The 23283-nt window shown below is 42.4% G+C and overlaps 1 protein-coding gene across 1 annotated transcript in view; it reads right to left on the reverse strand.

The window, feature by feature from the left end:
• The window catches only part of TNRC6C (trinucleotide repeat containing adaptor 6C), a 1532250-nt gene that overhangs the window by 1286907 nt on the left and 222060 nt on the right, over positions 1-23283 (reverse strand). Inside the window, exon 4 of the mRNA XM_053709646.1 lies at positions 9875-10192. Within this exon, the coding sequence (XP_053565621.1) occupies positions 9875-10192 (318 nt within the window). The remainder of the gene's footprint in view (positions 1-9874; positions 10193-23283) is intronic.

Consider the following 23283-nt stretch of genomic DNA (forward strand, 5'->3'; position numbering starts at 1 on the left):
CCATTTCCTGTTGGGGAAGAGATATTCCACAATTAAGGATGACGCCGTGGACCGGACACACCAATGTTGGAGAAATAGGAGAGGGGGAGAAGGGTATGCCTGGTCTCTCCCATTCCTTAGTAATGATGTCAGAAGCTCGCTTTGGCACAGGAAATACGTCTGAGTAAGAAGGAACTTCGAAATATCTATGTCTAATTTACTAGACTTCGTAGGGGCAACCACTACCGTGGAGTCACAGTCGTCCAAAGTAACCAAAACCTCCCTGAGCAACAGGCGGAGGTGTTCTAGTTTAAACCTAAAAGTTACAACCTCCTAATCCATCAGGGGTAATGAGCATTCAGAATCTGAAATTTCACCTTCAGATATAACCACATTACCCTCCTCTTCAGCTCCCTGGGAGGGTAACTCCGAAATTGCCACAACGGCATCAGAAACTTCACTTACTTGTCAGGGTACAGGTAAATGACATATATATATATATATATATATATATATATATATATATAGGACAAGGGAATGTGTTTATATATGAAACCATCTTTTTGTCAGATATTACTAAAGTAAGGGCTGCAATTCTGATGTCAGGATTGATTCAGGGCCCCATGAGTTGAATACCCATTTCAGGGCTCAATTGCAGACAGGATGTCTCCAGAGACTTTGACACTAAAGTATTTGCTCTTTAGTTGGAAGTGCAAAAATTCAGAGCACTTTTTGCCCCATGCTGTGGTGAGAGAGACGCTGAGTCTGTAATCAGCAGTGGAAAAGCTGGTCAAAATCGAAAGGATAATTATTTAAATATATTGTGTTATAACCCTGCCATAGACTGATATATTATTTGGAGAGCACAACTGCTAAGATTCTTATAAATATACTGACATATTGCTTTTCCTCTTACGTTTGCCCTGCAACATTGGGAAAGCAGACAATGCATCAGAAATTGTGGAAGACATGAGAGCAGCTATATCTTTTAAGTTAACTCCAGCGGGCGCTAAAGCAGAAGTACAGGGCACTGCTTGAGCGGGTGGTAACATTTGGGACGCTTGGGGAGAAAGTTGCGGCATACCCTGAATCTCATCATTAGACTCTTGGACAGCATCCGCTTGTGAAAGGATTTGCTCAGGAAAAATCTTTTCCCTATAACTAAAAGTCCTCTCAATACATGGGATTGGTGGTTCCACATTTGCATCCAAACACAAGGAGCAAGTATCACTTTGCAAGTCTCCTAGGTCCATACTGAATGACAATAATCTAAATATGCAATAAAAACTTTAATTTTGACAAAAAAAGTTTAAATGTAAAAAACGTTACTGTCACTTTAAATTTAAAAGTGTAACTTTTTTACTGCGTGTTAGAAAAAACGTCTTTAGACACTCATAAACCAATAAAAGTGACACCCCTACACCTCAGCAGCTCTGCCTACCAGACCAGAGCCTCTCTCTCCCTCCTGGCAAGCAATCCGGATTCGATAGAACAATTCAGCAACCCTCAGTACCTAGAAACACCTCCACTTGACAAAAAACATGCATTTCTTGGTAGAGGAACTACCCGGTCTGTATGCTGACTTAACAGTGACTTCAGGAAGAGGCGCAGAGAAAAGGCACACAATACAGAAGATCCACCCATCGTGGGCGTGGCTAACCGTAACAACACTCTCACAGACGTTATTTCCTATTAAAATTAACGCCATGACAAAGGAACCACCATTTAAGTGCTTATCTCCCAGCCCCAGTGCCTGTAACACGCTGTCTTTGTTCTCTCAGACTCTGAGAGCTTTCCTTGTCCCCTAATAAAGTGCCTTATATTGTAAGCCCTTTATGTAATAAAATGAAATAAAGTAAAATGCTCCTTTTCCTCAAAGTTCCCAGGAAAAAATAAAGCACTTACCTCAAATGTCTGCCTGACAGCAAAGGCAGTTCACCAGGTTTGAGTGGTCCTATCAGGGCAGCAATAATATATGGGAAGCGCAGTGAGAATTATGTCCCACAAGTTCCCATTGCTTTAAAGCCACCAATGCTCTACTGAAGAGACTGATATGGACTACGGCTACACCCCAGGACAAAGCAGCACAATCTTGCACTACTATAAAAATAATAAACTCTTGATTGAAGAATCTATACTAACACCTCACTTTACCACTTCCTATCACTAACATAGGCAAAGAGAATGACTGGAGTGGGAGGGAAGGGAGGAGCTATTTAACAGCTCTGCTGTGGTGCTCTTTGCCGCCTCCTGCTGACCAGGAGGTGAATATCCCATTAGTAATTAAGATGATCCGTGGACTCATCGTGTCTTAAAAAAGAAAAACGGACATATGGTTCCACAATGGCAGGACACTGATGTTCTTGAATCTGTGAGTAAGGCACAGGGTTTAGTTCAAGAGATTTTACTGATGCCCTTTCTGGAGAGAACTACGTCAGTGTATCATATCTGAAACCAGTTCTGCATATATTAAACACAAAGATACTGGCTCTGGAGGAAGATGATTCTGACATGACCAAGACACTAAAGTCCAAAATTCTTGAATATATGAATAGAAATTATGAAGATAATACTCAAGATCTGTTAGATATGGCATCATTCTTTGATCCACAATTCAAGACAAGCTACATAAATGGGGATAAAATTCCCAGCATCAAGGCCAGGGTGATGTCTGATATGGCCATTGTGTCTGAGCAGCAAGCAGTGCAGGATCCAAGTCAAGCAATCAGCAGTCCCCCATGCAAAGTAATAGATGTAGAAGACACAGTGCCAGCAACTGCAGCAGATAGTCCTCCTCCTGCAAAGAAATCAAGAAACTCTTTAGGAAGCTTTTTCAACAATGAGTCCACTGCGCCATATCTGCAACTTGAAGAAACCATAGCATCAGAGCTGAACAGCTACCTGCTTTCTCCCTCCATTAATAGAGAGAAACATCCTCTGCAATGGTGGAAACTACATCAGAGGGTAGGAGGAGGGTAGGGGGAAGTGGGAGGGATAATTATAGCCTTGTTTGGGGTGTCTTTGTCTCCACCTGGTGTCCAGGAATAGTATTCCCACAGGTTATGAATGTTATCGTTTACTCTCACTGCCAATTGAAGGAAAAAGGTGAATAACAATTGTTTGAAAAAAACACTAAAGTTAACCTGACATCACCACAAGGTTCCAAACACACTACCATCGCCCACAAACATAATACAAAAGTCACACATAAACTAAAGTATATGAATGGTGTAAATTTGTCTTGAAAAGAACCTACTGACTTTAACTTTGAAGAAATTACTGAAACCCAAAAGAGAACCCCTCCAGTGTTGTGTACATCACAGCAGAGGATTAGTGTAAGGAGTATCTTGATGACCCAATAATAGAAGTATATTAGAAATATGTTTAAAATTCTACATTTATCTGATCACTCAAAGAAAAAATTGGGTTTCATGAAACCCAAAATTCTTCTTTCATGAATCAGATAGAGCATAAGATTTTAAGCAACTTTCCAATTTATTTCTTTTATCAAATATGCTTTATTATTTTGATATCCCAGAAGCTGTGATCTAGCTGTTAATTGGTGGCTGCACATATATTCCCTTTTGTCAATGTCTTACTGATGTGCTCAGCTAGCTCCCAGTAGTGCATTGCTGTTCCTTTAATAAGGGATACCAAAAGAATGAAGCAACATTTCTATTAGCAGTAAATTGGAAAGTTTCCGAATCAGTTATCAGAATCATGAAAGAAAAAATCTGGGTTTAAGTATAGAAACTTAAAATCAAAGGAAATATCCGTTCTTTCAAATGCTGAAATAAATGTGCTATTTGTATACAATTTAATATACTCTAGCAGGTAAAATAGATCATTGGAAACAAAGGGAGAAACATTGAGGGTACACAGTCCCTTTAATATCTGAAGCCTGTTTATTAACAGTAATCTTTGAGGGTGCTCTTTTTTAATTGTTATTCTTAAATATCAGAAACATTACCTTTTGCCTGGACCCAGAGGCAGAACTTTGGTCTGCATTTTGTTGATTTTTTTAAAATGTCTCTTTAATAAATGTGTTTATTTTCCTCTTGGTCTAACATCACATAATTTTAAAATGAAAGTAATAAGAAGTAATAAAAACAGAATTTATGTTTACCTGATAAATTACTTTCTCCAACGGTGTGTCCGGTCCACGGCGTCATCCTTACTTGTGGGGATATTCTCTTCCCCAACAGGAAATGGCAAAGAGCCCAGCAAAGCTGGTCACATGATCCCTCCTAGGCTCCGCCTTCCCCAGTCATTCGACCGACGTAAAGGAGGAATATTTGCATAGGAGAAATCATATGATACCGTGGTGACTGTAGTTAGAGAAATTAAATCATCAGACCTGATTAAAAAACCAGGGCGGGCCGTGGACCGGACACACCGTTGGAGAAAGTAATTTATCAGGTAAACATAAATTCTGTTTTCTCCAACATAGGTGTGTCCGGTCCACGGCGTCATCCTTACTTGTGGGAACCAATACCAAAGCTTTAGGACACGGATGATGGGAGGGAGCAAATCAGGTCACCTAGATGGAAGGCACCACGGCTTGCAAAACCTTTCTCCCAAAAATAGCCTCTGAAGAAGCAAAAGTATAAAATTTGTAAAATTTGGTAAAAGTGTGCAGTGAAGACCAAGTCGCTGCCTTACATATCTGATCAACAGAAGCCTCGTTCTTGAAGGCCCATGTGGAAGCCACAGCACTAGTGGAGTGAGCTGTGATTCTTTCAGGAGGCTGCCGTCCGGCAGTCTCATAAGCCAATCTGATGATGCTTTTAAGCCAAAAAGAGAGAGAGGTAGAAGTTGCTTTTTGACCTCTCCTTTTACCAGAATAAACAACAAACAAGAAAGATGTTTGTCTGAAATCCTTTGTAGCCTCTAAATAGAATTTTAGAGCACGAACTACATCCAAATTGTGCAACAAACGTTCCTTCTTTGAAACTGGATTCGGACACAAAGAAGGCACAACTATCTCCTGGTTAATATTTTTATTACAAACAACTTTCGGAAGAAAACCAGGTTTAGTACGCAAAACCACCTTATCTGCATGGAACACCAGATAAGGAGGAGAACACTGCAGAGCAGATAACTCTGAAACTCTTCTAGCAGAAGAAATTGCAACCAAAAATAAAACTTTCCAAGATAATAACTTAATATCTACGGAATGTAAGGGTTCAAACGGAACCCCTTGAAGAACTGAAAGAACTAAATTGAGACTCCAAGGAGGAGTCAAAGGTTTGTAAACAGGCTTGATTCTAACCAGAGCCTGAACAAAAGCCTGAACATCTGGCACAGCCGCCAGCTTCTTGTGAAGTAAAACAGATAATCTGAGAACCCACGCTTTGATAAAATCAAGCGTTCAATCTCCAAGCAGTCAGTTGGAGTGATGCCAGATTCGGATGTTCGAACGGACCTTGAACAAGAAGGTCCCGTCTCAAAGGTAGCTTCCATGGTGGAGCCGATGACATATTCACCAGGTCTGCATACCAAGTTCTGCGTGGCCACGCAGGAGCTATCAAGATCACCGAAGCCCTCTCTTGATTGATCCTGGCTACCAGCCTGGGAATGAGAGGAAACGGTGGGAACACATAAGCTAGGTTGAAGGTCCAGGGCGCTACTAGTGCATCCACTAGAGTCGCCTTGGGATCCCTGGATCTGGACCCGTAGCAAGGAACCTTGAAGTTCTGACGAGACGCCATCAGATCCATGTCTGGAATGCCCCATAATTGAGTTATTTGGGCAAAGATTTCAGGATGGAGTTCCCACTCCCCCGGATGAAATGTCTGACGACTCAGAAAATCCGCTTCCCAATTTTCCACTCCTGGGATGTGGATTGCAGACAAGTGGCAGGAGTGAAGCTCCGCCCATTGAATTACTTTGGTCACTTCTTCCATCGCCAGGGAACTCCTTGTTCCCCCCTGATGGTTGATATATGCAACAGTCGTCATGTTGTCTGATTGAAACCTTATGAATTTGGCCTTTGCTAGTTGAGGCCAAGCCTTGAGAGCATTGAATATCGCTCTCAGTTCCAGAATGTTTATCGGGAGAAGAGATTCTTCCCGAGACCATAGACCCTGAGCCTTCAGGTGTTTCCAGACTGCGCCCCAGCCCACCAGGCTGGCGTCGGTCGTTACAATGACCCACTCTGGTCTTCTGAAGCTCATCCCTTGGGACAGGTTGTCCAGGGTCAGCCACCAACGGAGTGAATCTCTGGTCCTCTGATCTACTTGGATCGTCGGGGACAAATCTGTATAATCCCCATTCCACTGTCTGAGCATGCACAGTTGCAATGGTCTTAGATGAATTCGCACAAAAGGAACTATGTCCATTGCCGCAACCATCAAACCTATTACTTCCATGCACTGCGCTATGGAAGGAAGAAGAACAGAATGAAGTACTTGACAAGCTTAGAAGTTTTGATTTTCTGGCTTCTGTCAGAAAAATCTTCATTTCCAAGGAGTCTATTATTGTTCCCAAGAAGGGAACTCTTGTTGACGGGAATAGAGAACTTTTTTCTACGTTCACTTTCCACCCGTGAGATCTGAGAAAGGCTAGGACAATGTCCATATGAGCCTTTGCTTGTGGTAGAGACGACGCTTGAATCAGTATGTCGTCCAAGTAGGGTACTACTGCAATGCACCGCTAGAAGGGACCCTAGTACCTTTGTGAAAATTCTTGGAGCAGTGGCTAGTCCGAATGGAAGTGCCACAAACTGGTAATGCTTGTCCAGAAAGGCGAATCTTAGGAACCGATGATGTTCCTTGTGGATAGGAATATGTAGATACGCATCCTTTAAATCCACCGTGGTCATGAATTGACCTTCCTGGATGGTAGGAAGAATTGTCCGAATGGTTTCCATCTTGAACGATGGGACCTTGAGAAATTTGTTTAGGATCTTGAGATCCAAAATTGGCCTGAATGTTCCCTCTTTTTTGGGAACTATGAACAGATTGGAGTAAAACCCCATCCCTTGTTCTCCTAATGGAACAGGATGAATCACTCCCATTTTTAACAGGTCTTCTACACAATGTAAGAATGCCTGTCTTTTTATTTGGTCTGAAGACAATTGAGACCTGTGGAACCTTCCCCTTGGGGGTAGTTCCTTGAATTCCAGGAGATAACCTTGAGAAACTATTTCTAGCGCCCAAGGATCCTGAACATCTCTTGCCCAAGCCTGAGCGTTTGTTTAGAGTAGAAACCGCCCCCTCGACCTTGGGGACTGTCTGCCATAAGTCCTTCCTGGGGTCGACCATAGGAAATAATTTCTTAAATATAGGGGGAGGGACAAAAGGTATGCCGGGCCTTTCCCATTCTTTATTTACAATGTCCGCCACCCGCTTGGGTATAGGAAAAGCTTCGGGGGGCACCGGGACCTCTAGGAACCTGTCCATCTTACATAATTTCTCTGAAATGACCAAATTGTCACAATCATCCAGAGTAGATAACACCTCCTTAAGCAGAGCGCGGAGATGTTCCAATTTAAATTTAAATGTAATAATGTCAGGTTCAGCTTGTTGAGAAATTTTTCCTGAATCTGAAATTTCTCCCTCAGACAAAACCTCCCTAGCCCCTTCAGACTGGTGTAAGGGCATGTCAGAACCATTATCATCAGCGTCCTCATGCTCTTCAGTATCTAAAACAGAGCAGTCGCGCTTTCGCTGATAAGTGGGCATTTTGGCTAAAATGTTTTTAATAGAATTATCCATTACAGCCGTTAATTGTTGCATAGTAAGGAGGATTGGCGCACTAGATTCACTAGGGACCTCCTGAGTGGGCAAGACTCGTGTAGACATAGAAGGATATGATGCAGTACCATGCTTACTCCCCTCACTTAAGGAATCATTTTGGGTAACATTATTATCAGTGGCATCATTGTCCCTACTTTGTTTGTCACATTCATCACATATATTTAAATGGAGAGGAACCTTGGCTTCCGAACATACAGAACATCGTCTATCTGATAGTTCAGACATGTTAATAGGCATAAACTTGATAACAAAGCACAAAAAACGTTTTAAAATAAAACCGTTACTGTCTCTTTAAATTTTAAACTGAACACACTTTTTTACTGAATATACGCAAAAGTATGAAGGAAATGTTCAAAATTCACCAAAATTTCACCACAGTGTCATAAAGCCTTAAAAGTATTGCACACCAAATTTGAAAGCTTTAACTCTTAAAATAACGGAACCGGAGCCGTTTTTACATTTAACCCCTATACAGTCCCTGGTATCTGCTTTGCTGAGACCCAACCAAGCCCAGAGGGGAATACGATACCAAATGACGCCTTCAATAAGCTTTTTCAGTGGATCTGAGCTCCTCACACATGCATCTGCATGCCTTGCTTCTCAAAAACAACTGCGCATTAGTGGCGCGAAAATGAGGCTCTGCCTATGACTAGAAAAGGCCCCCAGTGAAAAAGGTGTCCAATACAGTGCCTGCCGTTTTTTTAATAAAATTCCCAAGATTAAAATAACTCTCCAAAGTTATAAACCATTAAATATGCTTATAAAGTTATCGTTTTGGCCCAGAAAAATGTCTACCAGTCTTTAAAGCCCTTGTGAAGCCCTTTTATTCTTATATTGAAAATTAAGAAAATGGCTTACCGGATCCCATAGGGAAAATGACAGCTTCCAGCATTACCAAGTCTTGTTAGAAATGTGTCATACCTCAAGCAGCCAAAGTCTGCTCACTGTTTCCCCCAACTGAAGTTAATTCCTCTCAACAGTCCTGTGTGGAAACAGCCATCGATTTTAGTAACGGTTGCTAAAATCATTTTCCTCTTACAAACAGAAATCTTCATCTCTTTTCTGTTTCAGAGTAAATAGTACATACCAGCACTATTTTAAAATAACAAACTCTTGATAGAAGAATAAAAACTACATTTAAACACCAAAAAACTCTGAGCCATCTCCGTGGAGATGTTGCCTGTGCAACGGCAAAGAGAATGACTGGGGAAGGCGGAGCCTAGGAGGGATCATGTGACCAGCTTTGCTGGGCTCTTTGCCATTTTCTGTTGGGGAAGAGAATATCCCCACAAGTAAGGATGACGCCGTGGACCGGACACACCTATGTTGGAGAAAAAGGTATATTGCTCAAAAGAATATTTTACATTCAAGAGTCACATGCTTTGCAGACCGGGAAAGACTACGAGACAGGGTTGAAAAAAATATTGAGAGACAGTCAATAATAAATGCGCTGCCGCTTTGCAGCGCTGCTCTTAATTTCACTGTTATCTTCAACCAGAGCATTGCACAGAATAGCCTGAAAAGAATAGTCTGATGTGCAGCAGCACTGCAAAGCAAAAGCGCTAAAGGTTCCTATATATATGTTCCATTCTTTCGACAGACATGCTGCATTTTCTGCAATGACATCTCAGATTACAGCATGTTCTCCTTGGGATGCCTGGGCTTTATGTCTTCAACTCAGCCACAGTACCCAGATAATTTGAGAGAGATATGTTACCTCTCTAGTTTGTACAAGGTTTAAGATATGGGTTCCATCAGAGTCCACCACATGAGAAATGATAAGTGCTTCTATCTATTGAACTTCCCCATTGCATGTGATCTCACAAAATCTGATTACATTTTTAAATTAAACAACTACACCGATACTTGGAAAACAAGTGCATAAGGTGGACAGCAGGGGAAGTCTTCCTGCTGTCTTCCACACCCAGGTATAAAATAAGGGAAAAAAACAAGTGTACTGCATATACCTTGGTTTTCTAGCTAGTGTCAATAAACTTTATCTTATAAAGTTGGCATTTTCTTTTTTGTTGACATCTAATATTATGAGATTAGTTTACAAATGTATTGTATCTATTTTATTTACGTAATGATTGAATTTATTCATTACACATATTAAACAAAAAATGTTCTTTTACCAGAATGTGTCTTTGCTGGAAGGTGAAGTCCACAAGCACCTTGCTGAAGAGGGGGGCTTGCCCCAGATTGTCCAGTATCCTGTGCTGTGCTAGCACTGACCAGAGCCCCTAGGGGGAGTGGTTGCCCTCTCTTTAATAGCTGCTTCTGTTCTTGCTGACGGAAACGTGGAGGAACCTCACGCGGCAGGTAACGAGAGGCTGCTGTTTGCTGGCCACTTGCAGATGCGCGCTTACCATTGCTGTTTGTGACATTGCTGGTGGAAGTACTGGTACCGGCAGGCTGAAGCTGGGTGGAACTTGTCTTGTTTGTATCTGGCACTGGAAAAGAAGAAATTAAAATTGAAACATACAATCTATCTAAAAAGTAAATTTAATAATGAAAAACAATTTGCTTGAACTGTTGGTGTCTGACTCCTTAAAATAAAGCTATAAAAGTTTTAATAGCCAGGTGATCACTGTGGTAATATTAATCAACTGGCATAAATAAACGTGCATTCATTTGCATAAATGCTCACTGAAGTTCCTATGTGCAGATCACAGTTACATAACTATACCAAAACACCATAATGTATATCAGGATTACTACTTCTTTTTACTATAAAATGTATTTTTGTTGTTGCAGGTTTCTTACACATTATGACATATATATATATAAATTAATTTTTATAGTTTAAATCTACTGGGTCTCCTGAAAAAAAAGATATGAGGGGGCCGATATATCAAGCCCCATATTGGTCCCAATGCAGCTGTTTCTGTGCGAGCCTTCAGGCTCGCCAGAAACAGGAGTTATGAAGCAGCTGCTCCTTAACTCGTCTGCAACCTCTGATGTGGCGGACAGCAATCAGCCTGAGCACTAGAAATGCTTGTGCAATGATAAATGCCGACAACGTATGCTGTCTGCATTTATCGATGTGCGGCGGACATTAATAAATCGTCCCCATAATATGTGTGAGTTTCTCACTGAAACGTGACTACAGTAGGGCTTAAATATGAGCAACATCTAAAAACAGCACAACAGCTCAACACAAGGGTGGAAATGGCTCAGCAGTTAAAGGGTTAAAAGCAATGACATATGCAAGTACTACTGCCAAATCCAAAAGAAATACAACACAGGATATTCACATGTATGGGTGCATAGAGGTATATTTAAGAAGGAAGCTCCCAGACCATGAACCTGTTTGTCCGCATTGCAATCCTACACCCCAAGGGCTCCAAATGCAGCTTCATAAACTAGACCCAAAAATATACCAAAAACAAAATGAATGCTTACCCAGGCAATAATGGCACAACATATCAAGATATCTCCCCACCTCCTGATTCCCCTCAGTCTGCCGTGTAGCCAAAAAAATGAGAAAAAGGAAATTTATGCTTACCTGATAAATTTATTTCTTTTACGATATGACGAGTCCACGGATTTGATTCTTACTTGTGGGATATCACCTCCTGGTCAGCAGGAAGTGGCAAAGAGCTCCACAGCAGAGCTGCATATATAGCCCCTCCCTTTCCTCCCCCTCCAGTCATTTGACCGAAGTTAGGAAGAGAAAGGAAAGGCCAAGGACAGAGGTGACTGAAGTTTAACAAAAATAAAAACCTGTCTTTAGAAAAATAACAGGGTGGGCCGTGGACTCGTCATATCGTAAAAGAAATAAATTTATCAGGTAAGCATAAATTTCCTTTTATTTTTCAAGATATGACGAGTCCACGGATTTCATCCTTACTTGTGGGATACAATACCAAAGCTATAGGACACGGATGAAAGGGAGGGTCAAGACAGGGACCTAAACGGAAGGCACCACTGCTTGAAGAACTTTTCTCCCAAAAACAGCCTCAGAAGAAGCAAATGTGTCAAATTTGTAAAATTTGGAAAAAGTATGAAGAGACGACCAAGTTGGAGCCTTGCAAATCTGTTCAACAGAAGCATCATTTTTAAATGCCCATGAGGAAGCCACAGCCCTAGTAGAATGAGCCGTAATTCTGTCAGGAGATTGCAGTCCAGCAGTCTCGTATGCCAAACGGATGATACTCTTCAGCCAAAAAGAAAGAGAGGTAGCCGTAGCTTTCTAACCCCTACGTTTTCCAACAAAAACCACAAACAAAGAAGATGTTTGACGAAAATCCTTAGTTGCCTGCAAATAAAATTTTAAGGCACAAACTACATTCCAAGTTATGTAGCAGACGCTCCTTCTTAGAAGAAGAGTTAGGACATAATGAAGGAACAACAATTTCCTGATTAATATTCTTGTTAGAAACAACCTTAGGAAGAAAACCAGGTTTGGTACGTAACACTACCTTATCAGCATGGAAAAATAAGATAAGGTGGATCACATTGTAAAGCCGAAAGCTCAGAAACTCTGCTAGCAGAAGAAAAAGCGACCAAAAATAAAACTTTCCAAGATAATAACTTAATATCTATGGAATGCATTGGTTCAAACGGAACCCCTTGAAGAACTTTAAGAACTAAATTCAAACTCCAAGGAGGAGCAATTGATCTAAATACAGGCCTGATTCCAGTCAGAGCCTGACAAAAAGATTGAACATTTGGGACATCTGCCAGACATTTGTGTAGCAAAATGGACAAAGCAGAAATCTGTCCCTTTAAGGAACTTGCTGACAACCCTTTCTCCAATCCTTCTTGGAGAAAAGATAAAATCCTGGGAATCCATTGGATTCGCACCAATAGAGATATTTATGCCATATCTTATGGTAAATCTTTCTAGTAACAGGCTTACGTGCCTGGATCAAGGTATCAATGACCGAATCAGAAAACCCTCGCTTAGATAAAATCAAGCGTTCAATCTCCAAGCAGTCAGCTGCAGAGAAACTAAATTCGGATGATGGAAGGGTCCCTGAATGAGAAGGTCCTGCCTCAATGGAAGCTTCCACGGCGGCAGAGAGGACATGTCCACCAGATCGGCAGACCAAGTTCTGCGAGGCCACGCAGGAGCGATGAGAATCACCGATGACCTTTCCTGTTTGATCCGAGCAATCACCTGGGGAAGGAGAGCAAACGGTGGAAACACATAAGCTAGGTTGAACGACCAAGACACTGCCAAGGCATCTATCAGTTAGGCCTGAGGATCCCTGGACCTGGATCCGTACCTTGGAAGTTTGGCATTCTGACGAGATGCCATCAGGTCCAATTCCGGTCTGCCCCACCTGAGAATCAGGGAAGCAAAGACCTCCGGGTGAAGTTCCCATTCCCCCGGATGAAATGTCTGTCTGCTCAAAAAATCCGCTTCCCAGTTGTCCACTCCTGGGATGTAAATAGCTGACAGATAACAAGAGTGAGTCTCCACCCACCGAATTATCTTGGATACTTCTGTCATCGCCATGGAACTCCTTGTTCCTCCCTGATGATTGATGTAAGCCACAGTCGTGATGTTGTCCGACTGAAATCGGATTAATTTGGCCGAGACCAATTGAGGCCAAGCTTGAAGCGCATTGAATATTGTTCTCAACTCCAGAATATTGATGGGAAGTGGAGACTCCGCCCGAGTCCACACTCCCTGAGTCTTCATGTAATTCCAGACTGCCCCCCATCCTAGTAGACTGGCATCCATTGTCACTATCACCCATGAGGGTCTGCGGAAGCACGTCCCTTGGGACAGATGATCCGGCGACAACCACCAAACAAGAGAGTCTCTTGTCTCCTGATCCAGATCTATCTGGCCAATTGAGGCCAAGCTTGAAGCGCATTGAATATTGTTCTCAACTCCAGAATATTGATGGGAAGTGGAGACTCCGCCCGAGTCCACACTCCCTGAGTCTTCATGTAATTCCAGACTGCCCCCCATCCTAGTAGACTGGCATCCATTGTCACTATCACCCATGAGGGTCTGCGGAAGCACGTCCCTTGGGACAGATGATCCGGCGACAACCACCAAACAAGAGAGTCTCTTGTCTCCTGATCCAGATCTATCTGAGGAGACAAATTTGCATAATCTCCATTCCACTGTCTGAGCATGCTCAGTTGTAGAGGTCTGAGATGAAAACACGCAAACAGAATGATGTTCATTGCCGCCACCATCAATCCAATTACCTCCATGCACTGAGCCACTGATGGCGGAGGAGTGGACTGAAGGGTTCGGCATGTCTCCAGAATCTTTAACATTCTGACTTCCGTCAAAAAGATTTTCATGGATACGGAATCTATTAGAGTTCCCAGGAAAGGAACCTTTGTCTGTGGAATTAGTGAACTCTTTTCTAGATTCCCCTTCCACCCATGAGTCCTTAGAAAGGATAGAACCATGTCGGTATGGGACTTTGTCAGTTGAAAAGAAGACGCATGGATTAGAATATCGTCTACGTCTAGATAAGGCACCACTGCAATGCCCCGCGGTCTGAGAACCGCTAGCAAAGACCCTAGAACCTTCGTGAAGATCCTGGGTGCCGTGGCCAACCCGAAGGAAAGAGCCACGAACTGAAAATGTCTGTCCAGGAAGGCAAACCTTAGGAACTGGTGATGATCTCTGTGGATAGGAATGTGAAGATATGCATCCTTTAAGTCCACGGTAGTCATATATTGACCCTCCTGGATTAATGGAAGAATTGTCCGAATCGTCTCCATTTTGAAGGATGGGACTCTGAGAAACTTGTTTAGACTCTTGAGATCTAAAATGGTTCTGAATGTTCCCTCTTTTTTGGGAACTACGAAAAGATTTGAGTAAAACCCCTGCCCCTGTTCCTGAATTGGAACGGGACGAATTACTCCCATAGTGGAGAGGTCTTTTACACAACGTAAGAACGCCTCTCTTTTTGTCTGGTCTACAGACAATCGTGAAAGAAGAAACCTTCCCCTTGGGAGGGAATTTTTGAACTCCAGTTGATACCCCAGGGACACGATCTCTAGTGTCCAGGGTTCCTGAGCATCTCTTGTCCAAGCCTGAACAAAGAGAGAAAGTCTGCCTCCTACTAGATCCGGTCCCGGATCGGAGGCCGCCCCTTCATGCTGTCTTGGGAGCAGCGGCGGGCTTCTTGGGTTGTTTACCTTTGTTCCAGGCCTGATTGGGTCTCCGAACAGGCTTGGACTGTGAGAAGTTCCCTTCCTGTTTAGTGGAAGAGGAAGAAGGGACTCCTTTGAAATTTCGAAAGGAACGAAAATTACTCCTCTGTTTGGACGTCTTATCCTGAGGGAGGAGATGACCCTTACCTCCCGTAATGTCAGAAATGATCTCTTTCAATTCAGGCCCGAATAGAGTATTTCCTTTGAAAGGAATAGCTAATAGTTTGGATTTAGAGGATACATCCGCAGACCAGGATTTCAACCATAAGGCTCTGCATGCTACAATGGCCAAACCTGCATTCTTAGCCGCCAACTAGACGATCTGAAAGGCAGAGTCCGTAAGAAAAGAATTGGCCAGCTTAAGGGCCTTAATTCTATACAATATCTCTTCCAAAGGAGTCTCAGTCTTAAGAGACTCTTCTAGGGCATCAAACCAAAAGGCAGCCGCGGTTGTAACTGGTACAATGCAGGCCGTTGGTTGCAATGGAAACCCTTGATGAACAAACAGCTTCTTTAGGAGACCCTCCAACTTTTTATCCATAGGGTCTTTGAAAGCACAACTGTCCTCAACTTTCCCATTACTTGGTAATAATTTCCAAAATTCTTTTAGGAATCGGAAAAACATCAGCATAAGTAGGGACCTCCAAATATCTGTCCATCTTACACAATTTCTCTGGAGGGACTACAATAGAGTCACAGTCGTCCAGGGTTGACAAAACCTCCCGCAACAACAGGCGAAGGTGTTCAAGCTTAAATCTGAAGGACAGCACGTCCCAATCTGTCTTGGGTGATGCACTACCTGAGTCAAACAACTTCTGATAAAACCTCCCTACCCCCCCCCCTTCAGAGTCTTGGGAGGGAAGATCACCATCAAGGAATCAGAATTTGCATGGACTACCTGGGTCTCTATTCTACTACGTTTACCCTGTAGTACTGGCAACTTAGATAACACCTCTGTAAGGGTTGAGGACATAACTGTAGCCATATCCTGCAGAATGAATGATGCAGATACCGAAGAGCATGGCTTCGCCTGTGTGGGCGTTATGGGCTGAGACGCTTGGGATTGAGCTTTATCCTGAACCTCCTCATTCTGAGTACAATCATTATTATCATCAGACAAGAAAATGTGTTCTTTACACTGTAATGCCCTAGTTATACATGAGGGACAAAGTGTAACAGGGGGTTCCATAATGGCATTTAAACACATAAGGCATTCACTGTGTTCATCCATCTTAATAAAGTGAACAAATAACAAAAACTCTATTGCAAAATAAATATATTGAGTACTGTTTCTTTAAGGACTCAAATCACATATAAACCGTTTTTTATTTTTTAATTGAAAATGACAAAAAACCTGAGTACTGTATTGCAAAGGAGAAAATTCTCAAAGTTCACCTTCCTCTTTTACACAGTGTATATATGATTTGGCAATAACCCACAATTATAAAACATAGATTGCTTTTAAATTTGAAGAGCCTCGTCACTTCGCCACAGGCTCCTACATGCACCTGTGACCGGAACAAATATAATCAAATGCGCAATCCGGAAAAGCAGGCTAGAGGCTGAGACGACCAAACTAATACACTGACTGCGCTATGAAAGCGCGCAAAGTCTAGCTCCGACCCTCGTGGGCGTAAATCAACGCGCTCTATTCAGACAGTCAATATCCGCCATTAACCGGAGATCAAAACATCAGATGCACTCCGAAAAAGGCACTGTTTTCTTTTACCCTTGCGTCAGCCAGCCCCATGAAAAAACAGCCCCAACACAACTTTCCAGCACTTCAAGGGACACACGCCTGAATGTCTAGTAGGAACATATAACACAATAATCCCCAGCTTTCTTTAATAAACTTTGTTAGAGAACTAGGTACATTATGTCATCATGTACATGCATACCAGCGCTTCAAGGTAATAGCCTGCTAGAGTGTCTGATTCTGTCACTGCTTTACTAGCATATACATACCATACCAAGCATAGTAAAAATACAGTCCATCTGAGAGTCTGTTCTGTGTCCCAGAATAAAAGAACTGCACTTACCTTCATGATAACTTCACAGTGTCAAGAGGTGTCACCAATTCTCCTGAGGTCCTGTGAAACAGAGAAGTCTTAGTTAAGATTTTCTAAGACTATGTACATCAAACGCAGCACAATCCTGGGAGGCACAGTGGAGACCAAAATCCACCAGTTCCCATAGTCTAAAAGACTACTTGAAGCTGCTCTGAAATAAAATAGTACACTTTGGCACCATTTAAAAACAAAAAACTCTTGATTGAAGAATCTAAACTAAGCACCTCAATTTACCTCTTCCTATCACTAAAACAGGCAAAGAGAATGACTGGAGGGAAGAGAGGGGCTATATATGCAGCTCTGCTGTGGAGCTCTTTGCCACTTCCTGCTGATAAGGAGGCGATATGCCACAAGTAAGGATGAAATCTGTGGACTCGTCATATCTTGTAAAAGAAAACAGAAGAGCAGGAAGAACAAAGCAGGGTAAATGAGGTGCATGCTAGAACAGTTGGTTAAAACAAAAATAGAGAGAGTATTGGGAACTCTCACCACCATTCTTTTATTTTTTTTTCATAAGGTGGTGAGACTCGAGCCTTTTAGATTTGGGGGCCTATCTATCAAGCTCCGAAAGGAGCTTGACGGCCCGTATTTCTGGTGAGTCTTCAGACCGCTGCTCCATAACCCTGTCCGCCTGCTCTGAGTAGGCGGACAGACATCGCCGGAAATCAACCCGATCGAGTACGATCGGGTTGATTGACACTCCTGCTGGCGGCCCATTGGCCGCGAGTCTGCAGGGGGCGACGTTGCACCAGCAGCTCTTGTGAGCTGCTGGTGCAATGCTGAATACGGAGAGCGTATTGCTCTCCGTATTCAGCGAGGTCTGGCGGACCTGATCCGCACTGTCGGATCAGGTCCGTCAGACCTTGTTAAATAGAGGCCTTGGGATCTAATACCCAAGCTGTGGAGTCGACGATACCATAAAAGAGTGTGGGACACAATAAATAATAAACAGGCACATCACTGACCACACACTGCGGCCTGGAGAACTTTCCTGCCAAATACAGCCTCCAAAAAGGCAAACACATTAAAATGATAAAATTTCGTAACAGAATGGAGTGAAGAACAAGAAGTCTCTTTGAAAATCTGTTTAACAGAAGCCTCATTTTTGAAGGTCCAAGAAATGGATACAGATATAGTAGAGGGGGAGCTTTCCCACCGCCAAGTAAGCTTTGCAGATCAGTTGCCTTAACCAAGAATCCAAGTAAACCACAGTAGCCTTCTGTGCCATGAAAAATGAACAAACAAGAAAGAAGACTGTTTGAATTCTTTAGTAGCTTAGAGATAAAACTTCAAAATAGACATGTGCAATTCGTTTCGGCCGAATTTCGTTTTCGGACTAATTTTGGCAAATTTAGAGATTCGAATGAATCCGAATTTCCGAAACCATAACTAAAATACCAAAAATTTTGAAAAATTAATGAATCAGTTTCCGAATTTTCGGATATATTCTTTATTCATATTCTCAATTTTTCATTGTTCTAATCTAAACCGCAGTTCCCAGACATAGCCGACACTACCTAAATCCCTAAATAAAGCTATTAACCCCTAAACCGCCGTACACCCATATCGCCAACACTAACTAAACCTATTAACCCCTAAACTGCCACCCCCCCCCACATCGCAACAACCTAAATTAAACTATATTAACCCCTAAACCTAACACCCCCTAACTTTAACATAATTAAAAACTTAAATTATGCTTACCTGATCATTTTCTTTTCTTTTGACAGGAAGAGTCTACAGCTACATTTATTACTTTTAGGAATTCAGAACCTGGCCACCAGGAGGAGGCAAAGACAACCCAGCCAAAGGCTTAAATACTTCCCCCACTTCCCTCATCCCCCAGTCATTCTGCTGTGGGAACAAGAAACAGTAGAAGAAATATCAGGGTGAAAAAGGTGCCAGAAGAAGAAAAAAAGACGGCCCCCCCTTATGAACAACGTGGGCAAGGAGCTGTGGAAAAGAAAATTATCCGGTAAGCATAATTTAAGTTTTTCTTCTTAAACGGAAAGAGTCCACAGCTGCATTCATTACTTTTGGGAAAACAATACCCAAGCTATAGAGGACACTGAATGCAAAACGGGTGGGTACAAAAGATGGCCCCTTCTGAGGGCACCACTGCCTAAAACCCCAAAATCCAGACAGAAAAAATTGCTTCACTAGAAGCCAAAGGACAAAAAGGAAAAATGCTGAGATAACTGCCCAACAGTTAAAATCAGCAAAGCCCTTGCTAGAGGCCGCTCAGGATTATTAGACTCGACCAAGCCAAAAGCCTCTGAGGAGACGAAGTCCCGCAGGAATGCAGCCCACAAAATAAACTCACCCCCGATCAAACGCCAGGGGAAACATCCACATTCTCCCAATGGAGAAGAACAGAGACTCAACTAATGAGTCCAAAAGGACCCTCAGAACACAAAGGGACTAGGACCAAGAAAAGGAACTCCAAGAGAGTGAACCAGGATGAAACAGGGCACCTATGAAAAGACCCTGCCGATTCTGCCAAGCAAAGGGAGGACTTGTAAAGTTACATCTACGCAGCACAGCCATGGCTGCAGGAGCACACTAAACCCTTTGTGCTGTGACACCCATCCAGATTGCAAGACAGCTAACGTGCACATCGGATTGTGGACAAGGTAGAACGGGACCGTACAGGTTTGCCTTACATAATAACGTACAGCACTGATGCTGCGCATTAACAATAATAGCCTCAGCATCATATAAGACCTCACTGCTCCAGGGGCCTAGTAGAACATATGGCAGTGGAATAATAACAGTGACTGCCCCTAAGCTCATACTAGATTGTTTAAATAACGAGGGAAATAAATAAAGGAAAAAAAGTTATTCAACTAAAGGACTTGTGAATTTGCTCCTTAATTAAAAACTATACCAGATACCAAGACGGATTATGGCTGGGGAACTACTACATTAAACGTAGCACAGAAAGCAAGTAATATGGTTATATAAATGCTCTCACCTCTCCAGGGCGCTATTGGTGTGAGTACAGAAAGCCAGTAACCTTAATACCAAGTTAATATCTTGCCATACAGCACACCTCCTACGTAAGCTATAAACTGTCACACGACTCTCTTACTTTTCCACCCTTAGCACATGGCAACAAGGAGATCATCCAGAACTAACAAAAAAAACTTACAGGCACAAATCCTCCCTCAGTTAGTTCATTTTTTAAGCCTACGGATAAAAAACCAGCCAGTAAGCCAGATCTACCTGAACAAATACAAACAATAGAGTTGCGTTCCTCTGCGACCGTTCCCTCGCTACCACAAGACCAACTGTCGCAGATTCAGCAAACTATAGCGTCTCTGCCATCCAAAAGCTATAGAGCTGACTTGAAATAATTCATTAAAAATGAAATCTCTTCTCTAAGAAAATATATGAATGGCATGAACTCAAGAATTGAATGCCTTGAGGAGGGGCAGGATAGTTTGGATACCCTGGTTAGTGATAACACACAACACCTGAATTGCCAAGACTCCATCATTCAATCTCTACAGATGAAAGTTGAAGACTTCGACAATCGCAGTCGCCGCAGTAACCTGCGGATTCGGGGAATACCCGAAGATATCACCCAGGACACCCTAATTGGTTACTTGCTGTAATTCTTCAAGCAGCTGGTTCCCTCACTAGATCTTGCCGAAACATCACTAGAAAGGACTCACCGAGCCCTTAGACCGTAAACCCACTCTAATAAACCCACCTAGGGATGTAATCATGAAATTTGCTAGCTACCAGCAAAAGGAAGCCATTTGGAAACAGGCACAAAGTCAACAATTAATCTCATTCCAGGGACACAATCTCCAAGTATACCAAGATCTCTGTCCAGCAACTATTGAAAAGAGACGCTCCCTTCGTTTTATCACTTCTGTTTTACAGAAACACAAAATAAAATACCGCTGGGGCTTTTCCTTTAGCCTCCTGGTGCACAAAGACAGCAAAACTATAATCTACAGAGATCCGGAGGACTTGGTCATCCTATCCAAAAGTCTTAACGTCACTTTTTCAGCACCTCAACCACAGGAAACATCAAAACGTGACAACATACAAGATCGTCCACCTAAATCCCAAAGACCAATGTGGTTTAAAGTACCTAGAAGACATACAACGGAATCTGCACCTAAATGAACTATCGTTATCTAAACCAGAAGAGGAGTCCTCACTACAAGGATCATCATATGGGATCCACAGGTCGTATACAAACTCCCTCTGTAATTCTTGAGAACTACATGTTATGCGATAGATTACACTTAGATACAGGTGTATTCTCTTCCCGTTAGAAGCCACAGAGCTCCTAGAGGTCTCCCTCAATTACAGGTGAAACTCGAAAAATTAGAATATTGTGCAAAAGTTCATTTATTTCACTAATGCAACTTAAAAGGTGAAACTAATATATGAGATAGACTCATTACATGCAAAGCAAGATAGTTCAAGCCGTGATTTGTCATAATTATGATGATTATGGCTTACAGCTCATGAAAACCCCAAATCCACAATCTCAGAAAATTAGAATATTGTGAAAAGGTGCAATATTCTAGGCTCAAAGTGTCCCACTCTAATCAGCTAATTAAGCCATAACACCTGCAAAGGGTTCCTGAGCCTTTAAATGGTCTCTCAGTCTGGTTCAGTAGGAATCACAATCATGGGAAAGACTGCTGACCTGATAGTTGTGCAGAAAACCATCATTGACACCCTCCATAAAGAGGGAAAGCCTCAAAAGGTAATTGCAAAAGAAGTTGGATGTTCCCAAAGTGCTGTAACAAAGCACATTAATAGAAAGTTATGTGGAAGGGAAAAGTGTGGAAGAAAAAGGTGCACAAGCAGCAGGGATGACCGTAGCCTGGAGAGGATTGTCAGGAAAAGGCCATTCACAAGAGCCACCACACACAGACGGATCCTGGACATGGGCTTCAAATGTCGTATTCCTCTTGTCAAGCCACTCCTAAACAACAAACAACGTCAGAAGCGTCTTACCTGGGCTAAAGAAAAACAGACCTGGTCTGTTGCTCAGTGGTCCAAAGTCCTCTTTTCTGATGAGAGCAAATTTTGCATCTCATTTGGAAACCAAGGACCCAGAATATGGAGGAAGAATGGAGAGGCACACACTGCAAGATGCTTGAAGTCCAGTGTGAAGTTTCCACAGTCTGTGTTGATTTGGGGAGCCATGTCATCTGCTGGTGTTGGTCCACTGTGTTTCATTAAGTCCAGGGTCAACGCAGCCGTCTACCAGGAGATTTTGGAGCACTTCATGCTTCCTTACACAGACGAGCTCTATGGGGATGCTGACTTCATTTTCCAGCAGGACTTGGCACCTGCCCACACTGCCAAAAGCACCAAAACCTGGTTCAATGACCGTGGGATTACTGTGCTTGATTGGCCAGCAAACTCGCCTGACCTGAACCCCATAGAGAATCTATGGGGCATTGCCAAGAGAAAGATGAGAGACATGAGACTGAACAATGCAGAAGAGCTGAAGGCTCTTGAAGCATCCTGGTCTTCCATAACACCTCAGCAGTGCCACAGACTGATAGTTTCCATGCCACACCGCATTGTTGCAGTAATTGCTGCAAAAGGGGACCTAACCAAGTACTGAGTACATACAGTATGCATGCTTATACTTTTCAGAGGTCCAATATTGTTCTACAGGTATGTATAATCCTTGTTTTATTGATTGCATGTAATATTCTAATTTTCTGAGATTGTGGATTTGGGGTTTTCATGAGCTGTAAGCCATAATCATCACAATTATGACAAATCACGGCTTGAACTATCTTGCTTTGAGCTATCACATATATTAGTTTAACCTTTTAAGTTGCATTAGTGAAATAAATGAACTTTTGCATGATATTCTAATTTTTCGAGTTTCACCTGTAATTGAGGGAGACCTCTAGCAGCTCTGTGGCTTCTAACGGGAAGAGAATACAGATATAATAGGAATGACTTTTATACCTAGACGGTTGGGCGGAAACCTATTCACCTGTTATAACTTGTTACCTATATATTTTTATTTAGAATGTTCACATGTTAGTTGTTCATGGCAATAGCATATGTTGCTAAGTTAAAGAATTGAATGATGCTGGTCACAAGATGCTGTGCCCCTGGAGGGGCTTCAATAGAGACAAATATACTAGAAACGTTGTGATGCTTGTTTGTCCACTGTTATTTTGGGGGTGTGGGTGCTGCTGTAGAATGGGGTGCGGGCTCCCGGGCGGGGGGTGCTCTCACAAACTGCTGTGTTATCAAACTACATTCAAGATCAAAATGGTGGTCTCCCTGGGCAGGGGTCCGCGCCTCTATAGGATTTAGTTGATTATGTTTCAGAAAAA

This window comes from Bombina bombina, chromosome 1 (assembly GCF_027579735.1).
Source record: "Bombina bombina isolate aBomBom1 chromosome 1, aBomBom1.pri, whole genome shotgun sequence".
Lineage (NCBI taxonomy): Eukaryota > Metazoa > Chordata > Amphibia > Anura > Bombinatoridae > Bombina > Bombina bombina.